Here is a 12,318-nt window from a genome sequence, read left to right on the forward strand (position 1 = left end):
GATTTTTTATTTTATTTGATCAGATAAAAATAAATTAAGTTTGGTTAGGTCCAGGAAATGCTTTTTCACGTTTAATCTTACTGTAATTTCCTCTGGGTGGTTTGGTGTAAATGAAGGGCCGGCTGATTTGAATTGTGATTGGCAGAACTATCAAATAGAAAAGTGATTAAGCTCACACAAAAGTAACTTTCCTCTGAGTTGGAAACTGCGCTGGTATTTGGCACCGTCAGCACTCTCCCTAGTTCACACGCTCACGGAGCTCAGTATGTTATCGACCAAACAGATGGAACCCTTTAATTGTTTGAATTTCATCTGTGAAAATGATTTATTTAAATATTATTCTGATATTGTCATTATAATACAAACTGTTGCAATGTTCCAGTACAGAAGCCTCACACAATACCAAAGAAGAAAAAGAATTATAATTCATCAGGATTTTTCGACAGCTCAACGAACAGACAGGACCGCATTGAAATGAAACACGTTAGAAGAAACAAATACATCTAGAGTGGATGAGGAGCGCGGCATATAAAACAGAACAGAAAATGGTTGTGTGATGTTTCTGAAATAACATCCCTGGATGAAGGAGCTGCTGCTTTTGCCATCGTCGTGAACTGTTCTCCTCTTTGGTAACAGAGGCATCGTTGCCCGTAAGCACCTCCGCCTCCATCGATACCCAAACTTCTCCTTTTTTTGAACAAAGCATCATTTAGCTTCTCTCTGATCACAATATCAAATCAATCGTCACTCCAGTATTTCACTCATTGTTATTCAATATGTTGCAGAGACTCACAGAGAAGGAGTCCTCTAGATTAGGATGAAAGCTTTATAAAGGAGATGTTTCTAATATATATAGATATATTTTTTTTTTTTCTCAAATACATTTTACCCAAGTTCATTTTGAAGAGATGAAGACCCACTTTGGACTTGTTAACACTTCAATATGAGTACATGACACCATTGTTACGAGTACAGAACATCACTGGCCTCTGCCTTTTTAAATTGACTTCTTTAAAAAAAAAAAAAAGAATCTTAACATGCTGATTAATTCATTTACAAGTTGTACAGATCTGTTACTTTTTACATGAGGGCTGGACAAAGTCAACATGTCCACTCAAACTGTGCACATTCTCTCCAAAGTGCTCAGGCACATTTCCAATAGACTCGACATCCAAATCCCGTCCCAGTACCTCAAAATAAGCTCTACCTTTTTTTACTTTTTTTTTTTTTTATCCCTGCAAACTTGAACATTCTGAATCATATTACACAACATGTCTCATTTCAAAATGTAGCAATCTATTTCCAGTCACAGCAGAGTGGCATATATATGAAAGTGATGCAAGATTAACTGTCCAAATAAACCCTGAAGCTATTTGGAGCTCGGGGGGGGGATTAGACAGGGTTGCCCGCTATTGCTCACACATCTTGTACCGAGGCTGAAGGCTGCTGATCAGGAGACGTCTGTGGTCTGATCCCAAAGCATGACACGCTCCGTCAGCCTCTGAACTCCCGACGCTGAATCAACAAGTTTCCCACCACAGTTCTTTGGGAATTACAGTACAACTATACATTTTTGCTTTGTCTGCAAAGCGGAATAAAAGCACAAAGTGAGGTGATCATTTTGCTTTCTGAGAGCACACAGCACAGTAATTATTGGCAATTACACCTGTATGTTATGTATGAATGTTAGATTATACCATACAACACATGAGGAACTAGATAATCATGCTTCATGTTTGAACACCTTAACGTCAGGTGGAGGTTCCGGGCATCAACTGAGCAAAAAAAAAAAAAGTGTGTGCTTAGGGGACAACATCGACCAAAATAAAATATTGATCTCATTGCGGGGCAACTGCTGCACCGGCAGCTTACACTCATGGTGGATAACATTCACTTACAGCATGATTCTGGAGACATAAATCAACTACTCTATTATTTATAAACATTTCAGTTTGAATCGGAACGTCTGCATTTCTAAAGGATGGTGTACAATTTCCTTTTTCAGCTCAAAAGTTAACAACAAAAAGAGGTTCGATCCTGGATGTGACACTGTGCCATGGTGATGATCTGAATATAGGACCTGTTGCACTGTGAAACCAAACAACACATCTGCCTGTGTTTGAGTCAGATTGTCAAAGCGTTTTGCTTATAAATGCTCTGAGTGGATACAAATCTCAATCATATATTGTCTGGAAAATAAAAGGTGAAAAATATATTGTTGTGAGATCTAAGAAGAAACGAAATCATCAAACTAACTTATTTCTCCCAAACACGGGTCCGTTGTGTGTTGCACTGCATCTCATGTCAACATCCAGCCACTAGCAACATCTGCCTGCAAATGTGAGAATGTGTGTGTTTGTGTGCCGGCGAAATCGTCACGGAAACTAGCTACTACTTATGATCAGAAGTGGGTTAATAGGCATCCACCCTCTGTCATAATGAGACATAACAGGGTTGTGCACAGCAACCGCAAAGCATGCCTTTTAGGAATGGTGCGGGTCAATTAAAATTAATCATCCAATGGTCACATATCAGGATTTTAAACGACTCGTAAATTGGTGACATCCTTTTTATTCCTACTGAGGATGCAATACAAATTTAAATGACAAGGGACAATTTTTTTTATTCACATCAAAGGTAGCACATTAAAAAATGAAAATGAATTCTAAATACTTTAGCGCTTGACTCCAAGTGTCGTTCTAATAACATACGCTCTTCCCTCTTAAGCCTTCTGACCAAAACGCATGCACTTCTGTCACTAACAAGATGTGAAACTATGCACATTAGATCGTCTGGATGGACACAGCTGAAAAAAAAACCGAAACAGATATAGGAATTTAATCTCTTTGAACCTGATGGTTGATGCTAACAGTCTGAATTAACATGTATTTGACGATATTTTAGTTTCTTTGAACGGGCCAGAGTGGCTTTTCACAACGAAGTTCCATGGCCTCTCCTGTGAGTGTCAGCTACGTATACAAGCACATACAGTTAATTCTAGGTGTTTCAACTAAAACAGATATATATATATCCGGAATCATATATATTACACAGATATATATTCTCCTTTTTTCTTGTTCACTTTTGAGCAATGAACACACGAGCTGGAACGTTGAAACCATAACAGAGTCATTCTTCCATTGAGAGCTATCCAGTATGATACAGAGTCCGTTTTTCACACCAGAGCGCTGCACCTCAGGTGGTGTCGGGTCGACGTCTGTACAAAAAGGGTAATCCAACTGGCTTAAAGGTGACTGGTGTTTACACTGGCTAATAACAATGTGCTGGGTGCAAGAGCAGTGGTGGCTGGGAAATGAGGATTCGACTGTGCTGGCCGCATGGTGGGGGAGGGAAAGTAAAACAGGCAATTTTTCTCGTTCACTTTGGGAGCAAACAGAGAGAGAGACAGAGAGAGAGAGAGAGAGAGAGAGAGAGAGAGAGAGAGAGAGAAAGAGAGAGAGAGAGAGATCTGGGAGCAAATCATGTCAGTTCTTCAAATTATAACAAGGCACCCCTCACCGCACCGCACGCCAGGAGGAGGACAGTCAGTCCACAGCTGGATAATATTCTTGTACCTGCACAGAGAAGGAGCAGGGGATTAAAAACACACAATGAATATTACATGACATGCAAACATGCTTGTTAAGGGGGTCGAGGACGGAAATATGATAATGTACAACAGCAAAAAACAAGAAATCAGTCGATCGTATTGCTCCTACTACAGTGTTATATTGCAGATCTACAGCACATACACCTGAATATTAATAGTTTATTGTTTATAGAAAGAATAGTTACATGTCAGCCGTAAAAAAACGAAGAAATCTTCATTTTCCCAGCTCTTTATCAGTTGTTAATAACCTTGAGACGCTAATGGAAGTGGCCTCAGAGGTCAAATCTGCTTTTTCACGAGACAGACCCATTCTAATTCATACTATCTATTTACTGTCCCATTTTTATTCTCCTCTTAGCTTTGCAAATGTCTCTACAAAAAAATAATTCTTTCAGCAGGTACATTTGTGTGAGGCATAATTGTGACCAGATTATGTTTTTTATTAACAAATGGATTGAATATGTTCTTAATTTATACATTTGGCGAGTCACAGCCATGAAGGCAAAATGCAAATGATTATAAATGACATTAATTAATAGCTCTAGGCATCTTGCCTCCTTGAAATATAAATATATATTATAAATATATATAGTAAAAATATTTGGTAGGGAATGCTACATGTTGTTAATTTATACATTGAGCATTTCACAAATATTTTTATAGTAAAATGTTAATTTACAACAAATGTGTTTTGTTTGCAATAGTTTTAGGATTATTCATTATTATTTGCAATAATTGTTGCTCATGACTAACTTTTTAAATGTAATATATGATTACAAAATAAGATACACAGAATCATCCATTTTTATCTGACATGTCTTTGCCTGCCTGTGTTTCAGCCTCTTCTGCATGTCACATGTTATGGCATATGGCTTCATAAGCTGTAGCCCATAATGCTGCAGTGCACCTATACAAGCTGTCAGCTCTGCTTGGCTGCAAAACAATGTTTAAAAACAAGGATTAAAAAACCATCAGACATCTGGATTTAGTTTTTTCATCATATTGCTTTAAAGGCTTTTCCAAACTTTGGGAAACCACAGAACAGTTCATATTTACATCGACCTATGTGACTGAAATGGTGGACATTTACTTTTTTGCTTAATTTTGTCCCAAAACAAGAAAACTGGACTTTCTGTTTTGTAACAAAAGCAGTGTGCGCATGTGCAAATATTGAATCTCAACGCAATGGCGGTCGTGCCTTCATTTACATATTTGAGCTTTGCATCACACGAGGCAGCTCACTGTAATTGCAGAGCTGGAATTACCCCCCCCTCAATGTTAACAGCCTTTGAACTGGTATGGAGAGGATTTATACGGGCAGCTACCTCCGACTTGGCCCTGACAAAGTGCTATCGTCACTGCAGGCTGCTCCGACTGTTTACTGAGCATCCGACACGCCTAACAACTGCAAACTAGTACACAGCCTCCTGAGCCTATACTTGATTCGCCTGCATCTCAGGGACAGTGAACCTGAAATGATGAGAGCAAAGCAACAAATGACAACTGTGCAATCCTATGTAGGAGAGTTGCAATCCGCTCAGAAACTGCTTTGATAAGGGGGGGAAAGGGTCTGAGAGTGACAGAGTGAAAGAAGGCGGAAGTGAGAAACAAGAGAAGTTGTAAACCTGTGAAAACACGGCAGTACTTGGGTAATAGAAAGTGAAATATTCACTAAATCATATTGTCATTTACTAGATCCCTGTGCCAAACCAGGAGATGGTTCTAGGACAGAAATCATCCAGGGGAACACTTTGTTCCTCGCGGCCCAGCTCTGGATTGTCTGCGCTGGGGGGGATATGGGGGTATAGGAAGGAATTGTAAAAAGGAGAGAAGGATGGGGAGACAGTGAGGGCTCTGACCCTTTATTCCATCCCCACCACATCTCATTTAGCTTGAGGTGATCTACAGAACAGGAGGGCCACAGAGGAGCCGCCATCACTCTGGGCCCAAACATCCTTCACATAGAGAATCATTAATCAGCCTCCAGCAAAAAGTCAGAGCCAAGCAGATGTGGAGACCGAACATCAGAGTGTGAACAGTAAACATCCAGTAATATCAAGCTATTTTTCAATGATCTACTCAGTAGTGGTAAAACCAAAGTCAAAGATGTATCATAGCATTTTTAAAATGTAAAACTTCTTAATTATGTCGGGGATGGAGGATGTGTCTCTTTCTTGGATACAGAAACAAAACACCAGGCTGGTTTCCCTGCCCCCCAGGAAAGACCCTGAGCTGTTGCCAAGCAATCTCATACCATTTGGAACACCCTGTTCCATTTTGTCATGAAGTCCCATAGTGCATCTCCATGCAGAAAGGTTGCAATGCATAACCACCATCTGTGTTCCGTTTTCAAGAAATCATGTTGATTACAGTCTAAATTGTTTCTACTTTCTATTTTCGGCAGCAATAATCTATTCCGAATGTCCAAGAGGAAATTTGGACCATTATTCCCATCGCGCTCATCCCTGTTGTTTGGGCATCTGTCCACAGCATCTCCACTGGGTTAAGTGTCTGTCAACCAAGCCCCATATCAGGACGCTCTTCTCCACTGTACCCCCCCTCGGGACAATGCTCTACAACCACTGGAGGGACTAGCAATGAAGTCGCAAGTCAAATTTTCTGATGGTCAAATACTTTGGTTTATGACTACATTTAGCAAATAGTATCATGCTAAAGCACTAAAGTAAGATTGTGTCCAACAGTGTATCTGTCGACAGTCAGCATGCTAGCATTGTCCTTTTAAGCTTAAACCTCAAAGCAAATTAGTAGCATGGCTACAGACTCATTTTAGCCTAAAGTCAACTTGTTTATATTTCGGCTAAATATAAAAGAAATGCCTGCTGGTTTGGCTATAGCCATAGGTCACCTACTTTCACCTAACATCTGTAGCCAATTTAGTAAACCAAGCGACTGAGGTTGAAAAAGCATCAAAACAAATACATATATGGTTTGGTTAGATCACATTATCCTTTAATGTCAAAATGTGTGTTTTTACTAACCCACCATGTAAAACCAGTTGATGAAGTAGTACTGGTGTAATTATTACAGTGTAGTTCTACCACCTACCAGCGCTGGCTCAGTTAAACTGTGTACTCCTGAGCCATACAGAGTACGTGAGCTTAAATAGGGAAATTCCATCAGCGGTGCATCAACAGCACTGTCCTTACCAGTTATGGTCACAGTCACAGTGGTGGAAATGGTACATGAATTATTAATGTTCAAAAATAATGATAGTATACGTAGAACACCACAAATCAGTGCATGCTTGTCAAGGTTTGGTTACCACCATTTGTTATGCACATTATGTGAGCGCTGACTGCACTTCAGCTGTGTTAATTCACTTAATGCATGGATCAGTGCCTTAGTAGATTGCATGAGGGAAGCTTTCTCATGAACTGGAAGCAACAATCTTCCACCAAACTGCACTGCTTCAGAATCATCAAATACTATGTTTGCTAAACTGCAGTAAATGTTTTCTTTGAGTTGTTAAATGCAAAAATTTACATTTTATTCCAACGAGTTATAGCATTCATGCTCATCTATTGAGGTAGCTCAGGGGCACAGTGTGTTCAGGTTGACTGCTAACACACACTGTTAGCCATAGGGTGAAATCCCACAGCTTGCATGTTCACTGTAAAACATTACCATACCTGCACAGATGGGCTGGTAGAATGGCTCATGTTAAATTGATGCTAGCACATTCAGTATTCCCACTTGTAATGCGCTGTAAGATTGCTTTGTTTCAAAGGCAACTGTAGTGGCTTCATGTGTTAACGCTTTAAAAAATAATTCATTATTATAAATTATGTATTGTTATATTGTCGGCAAATCTCATGAAAAGATCCAAACCCCTGAATCTACCCAATTAACAAATACCGTCTATATGGATCCAAAGTATGATATAGATTAATCCTCTCTGTTGTCCAAACTTAAATACACACACACTGAGACACACTGTCATACTGTTTGACGTGTTCCTTCAATATCTATAGCACATATTCACTTTGTAGTTTATAGTCCAAGTATTCACCACATAACCAAATGTGGATTAATCTACCACTGTAAACAGTCCCCAACAAATGCGCTGTGTTATCCTGTTTGGTAAATGATCATTTACCTTTTGTAAGAAGATACTGTATATAGTTGGGACATATTTACTTTAAAAAGATTTATGTCTTCAATGAGAAACAATGGGCGTAAAGCTGTGCGCCAGACAGGGAAAAGTCCTGAAATTATCATAATCTGTACTTTGCATACTGACATTAAGCTAAACTTGATTTGAATTTAAACTTATTTGTATGACTAATTCTATTTTATACCAAACTATTTCAGTCGTACTGATGAAAGCCAGCACACATACAGTATGTCTGTAATGGAACAAATGGGGACTGCTAAAAGACACTTAAGGTGTTCCCTGACATACACTAACGTCTGAGTAATATCCTTAAATTATGCTGAGGGGCTGTATGGGAGAACGAAAATGTTTCGAGTCAGTTGCTGTGAACCTTCTCCAGAGTTTCTCCTGCCGGCTCCCTCGTAAAAACTCAGGATATTGTCCGAATGAGCCAATGTGAGAATACAGCAGGAGATAATCTGGAGGATTCGCTGTGAGCGAGTGGGTGTGTTGACGACGTCTCTGACATGCGGCAGACGCCAAACTGAAAAAAAAAGAGGAGCCAAGCATGCAGGAGACAGTGAAGCAGATGAAGATGTCTAATTGACATGACAAAAACATGCAATCTCCACAGTGTAATGTATTTATTTCCTTCCTCCCGATGCTGGGCCACCCCTCGGCTGAATCCTGCAGAGATTTTTTCTGTTGTTTTGAACATGTCTGACTATTAAATCTCCTGCTGCTTTCATCGTATGTGAAAGGCAAATTGTGCGGATCATTTCGGGGGCTTCATGTCTGAAAACAGCTTTAGAGAGGCAGGCAGGAGAACCAGCTCGACCTACACCTGGTCCGACAACAGCAACGCTAATAGTGTAGTTTGTATTGTGGAATTGTAAATAAACATTTCCTGAAACCGTTTTAAATTGACGTGACCAGGAGGGAACTTAAAAAAAGAAGAAATTTGTCAGTAATCTTTAGTGTCAGCTCTGACATCTTCGAGATGCTCTCTGAATCAAGCCCAAATATGGCTACACATCCTCTGGATTTAGAGCAAAACACATGTACGGAACAGGAGTTTTTATGTATTTATTCATAGATTATATATTTGCTGTTGTGTTTTTATTGTTTTATATGGTATCTGCAAAGCATTTTTTCAGCTTGATGTGAGAAAACATGAACAGTAATAGAAAGTGCATGTAGATACAATTGTATCAGGTAAAGAATAATGAAAAAAAGATATGTGGGCTCACAGTCCAGGGAAAAATCCTCTTCAGCCTTAACACCTTAGCTTTAACCATGATCAATTCATACCTAATCCTAACCTCGACCGAAACACAACTCATATCCAACCCTTAACCTCAACCAGGACCTCAGGAATAATGTTTTGCCTCATTAGGCCTGGGCTTTGGCTTTGAGGTCTCCTGGTCCTGACAAGGTCCAGTAGTAGTAATAAACCTACTTCAGTCATCTCAAGAACATATTAATATCAAAGGACTAATATTTCAGCAGGATGTGAACTCATCCACGTGTTTAACTTCAGTATGGGTGACTACAGGCAGGTGCTGCTGATTCAGATAGAAAGACACATGTTCAATTGTCAAATCTTCAACTATCAACTTTTTTCAGTCGGCCTTTAAGTACTGAATGCTTTAGAGTCCTCATTTCTGATCTGCAGCTACATTATAAACCTCTCAGATCTGGGACAGGTCTTTTTCCCTGTCCCCAGAGTGAACATTAAACATGGAGAAGCAGCATTCAGGTTTTATGCTCCACATGTCTTAACAAACTCCCAGGAAACTGGAAGTCTGCTCCTACTCTCAGCACTCTGAGAGCAGGGCTTAAGCATTTTTCAGTTGGGGCGGTGCCTTTTATTCCATCAAATCGAAAAGACCATTTCTTCATATCTTCTTCAGCTGTGATGTCATTTTTTCCTGACCTATGTACCTTCTTCTATGTTATCTTAACAATAACTGACTAGTTCCTGTTGGATTTGTATTCAATGACATCACCATGTCACCAGAAATAATTTATAATTCTGCTACAGCAGTTATTTGCTCTCCTTGCATTGCCAGTACACTGTAATACAGCATGAATCTACAATACTAATATAACATATATAAGACCTTTGCACCAGGTTCTACCCATTAGCATGCGTCGGGTGTGTGAATGTTTCCATTTGTTCCATCCCTGAAACAGACATCCCATAAGCCAGCCACAAACAGGTGGAAAGCAATTTTTTTGTGGGTGCGCTGTTTTTCCCTTGAAAAATAACCTGTAGCGATAGTAAAGGTAAACGTACCCTCTGTGCTCCCATGCTATTTTTAGACAACAAAGGGGGGAACAATTGTGACTATTTGTTGTACGCTGCCATGCATTTTAATCGCTGAGCAAAGAGAAAAATAAAGTCGAGAAATTCAGCTGAATTCTAAAAAAACTACCCTTTATGTGGGCAGTGATTGGAGTATTTCACATATCCTAGTGAGTTGGAATGAAGCTCAATTCCTGCAAGACTGTTCAGCTGCAGAGGTGGACCATGAAGGGGAAGTGAAAGCTTGGTGAAAAAGGTTTTCCTTGCAAATTTGAATTGAAGACGTATTATATGATGTCTCAGGACTTTGAACTGTGCACGACGCCACTTTTTTTCCCGTCTGTTTGCCTTCTGTCCACCCAGGCCACAGTCAGACCTCTTCAGGCTTTCTTGCTACACGCAGGGATAGAATGGACCCACACAAAATACTCTTCATTTTGTCCTACTTAACCTTACACAACGCTCTGCAATTTGCCAAAATGTTTTTGGCTCGGTGAAATGGTGATGTGAAATATCGATTCCAGGCCAGCGAGGCAGTCGGGTTCAGTGAGGCAAGGATGTGAATCACCACAGCACCTCCACAGGGAGCTCCAACTGGCTTAGTGCCAGTTCCATCTATTCCTGCTGATCCCTGGCCGGCTGACTGGCGAGCTGACTGTCTCTTTGACTCGCTTGCCTGGTGGCTCTGCTATAAAACTCGCGGTCTGATTCGCTTGTTGACTGATATCCTACACTCTCGACTGTCTGCCTGCATGAGCCGTGACTGGAATTTTGTTGCTGACTGGCTGGTTAAATATAAAAATGGGTGTCATTACCTTGCAGCTTGACTGTTCGGCTGTGGGTCAGGCGAAATGTGATCACACAGTTTGGTGTTTAAACTCCAAAATTACCACCCACCTCATTTGAAAGGATCACACAAGCAGTTTTGTGTGACATTACTGCAAACACTTTCCGAAGCACATAGCCATAACTGATATGAGGAACATGCATCTGATTAGGGCTTAAAGTCACTGTGTGCTATAATATTACTTCTCATTCAATCATTTTTCAATTTTGGTTTTCTTTCCTCAAACAAAAAGACAGTTTTTACCTTTCAATAAATTTACTAGTACAAATTCTAGGAAATTGAACTTCACTAAAAAAAACGTTTTTATTTCAGATGAAAATATTGTAGTCTACTTCTCAGTCCACCATTGTTGTTTGATAGCTTTATATACTAGTAGATTGACAAATAAATATTTTTTTTGTATTCAAATTAAAAGCTTATAAATGGAGATGGTTTATGTAGCTTATATTAAACTACAACTAAACTGATAGTAAATTAAACTGATAGTAAATTAAACTGATAGTAAAGTAGAGGTGAAAAATGTGGGGGTTTTTGATAATGTCTGTATCCCCACCCGAATGAACAAAATGCTAACTATATGCTATTTCCTAAAATGAATTACATATACACAGTATAATACACAGTCAGGATTGCTAAAACAAAATTCAATATACAGCAACAATATAAAAAGTCCAACCTATGCAAGTACAAATGTACTGAATGCAATAATCTAGTAACAGTAAAAGTTAGGTTTGTTTATGAATAAAAACTCTTTACCAAACATAAAGCTAGCTTGCTGCTAACTCCACCATTCATAAACTGGAGTAGTCCTAACAACGTGTAACATTTGTTCAGACTGCATAATAGTGGACATATTATTATTAATCAGATGAGGCCCGTGAATAGATCCCTGAGGAACCCCACATGCTATTAAAATATGTCTGCTTCACCTAATATTGAAACAAGAACATAATGGTAAGATTTTTTTTTAAAGGGCTTTACAGGTGAACAATTATACAACCCAGTTTTATGTGTTAGTTGGATCTCTTTATCTATCATGTAATGATTACTAGATGTGTTACTATTGGCAGGTTAGTTATTAGTAATGTGGATTATTTCTGCAAACATTTTTCACCGTTCCAGATTATTTTCACGTGGACTCATGTAGCACAATCCTTCATGAGACTTGAGTGTTGCTCAGAACTGGACATTTTCCTGACTGTGCACTTAGGTGTTGGGCAGATTTGCATGCATTCACATTTGTTTGAATAAGGAGGGAACATGGACTCATCCACATGCAACTGAAGTGACACACAGACATTGCGTGCAACTGCTCGAGCGACGTGAATGCACCCATGAACAACAGTCCTGCTGTTCCCAACCACCTAGTGGAGTGATGACTCACTGGTGTTCTCTCCTTAGACATACACGGTCGAGGCAGTTTAAAAAAATATGGTGGT

The 12,318-nt window shown here is 39.4% G+C and overlaps 1 protein-coding gene across 1 annotated transcript in view; it reads right to left on the minus strand.

Annotated features, from left to right (window-relative positions):
• Positions 1–297: 297 nt before the first annotated feature.
• vstm2a (V-set and transmembrane domain containing 2A) overlaps positions 298–12,318 on the minus strand; it is a 73,758-nt gene continuing 61,737 nt past the window's right edge. Inside the window, exon 5 of the mRNA XM_035141891.2 lies at positions 298–3,575. Within this exon, the coding sequence (XP_034997782.1) occupies positions 3,499–3,575 (77 nt within the window). The 3' untranslated portion in view covers positions 298–3,498. The remainder of the gene's footprint in view (positions 3,576–12,318) is intronic.

The sequence above is a fragment of the Hippoglossus stenolepis genome, chromosome 19, assembly GCF_022539355.2.
Source record: "Hippoglossus stenolepis isolate QCI-W04-F060 chromosome 19, HSTE1.2, whole genome shotgun sequence".
Taxonomy (NCBI): Eukaryota; Metazoa; Chordata; class Actinopteri; order Pleuronectiformes; family Pleuronectidae; genus Hippoglossus; species Hippoglossus stenolepis.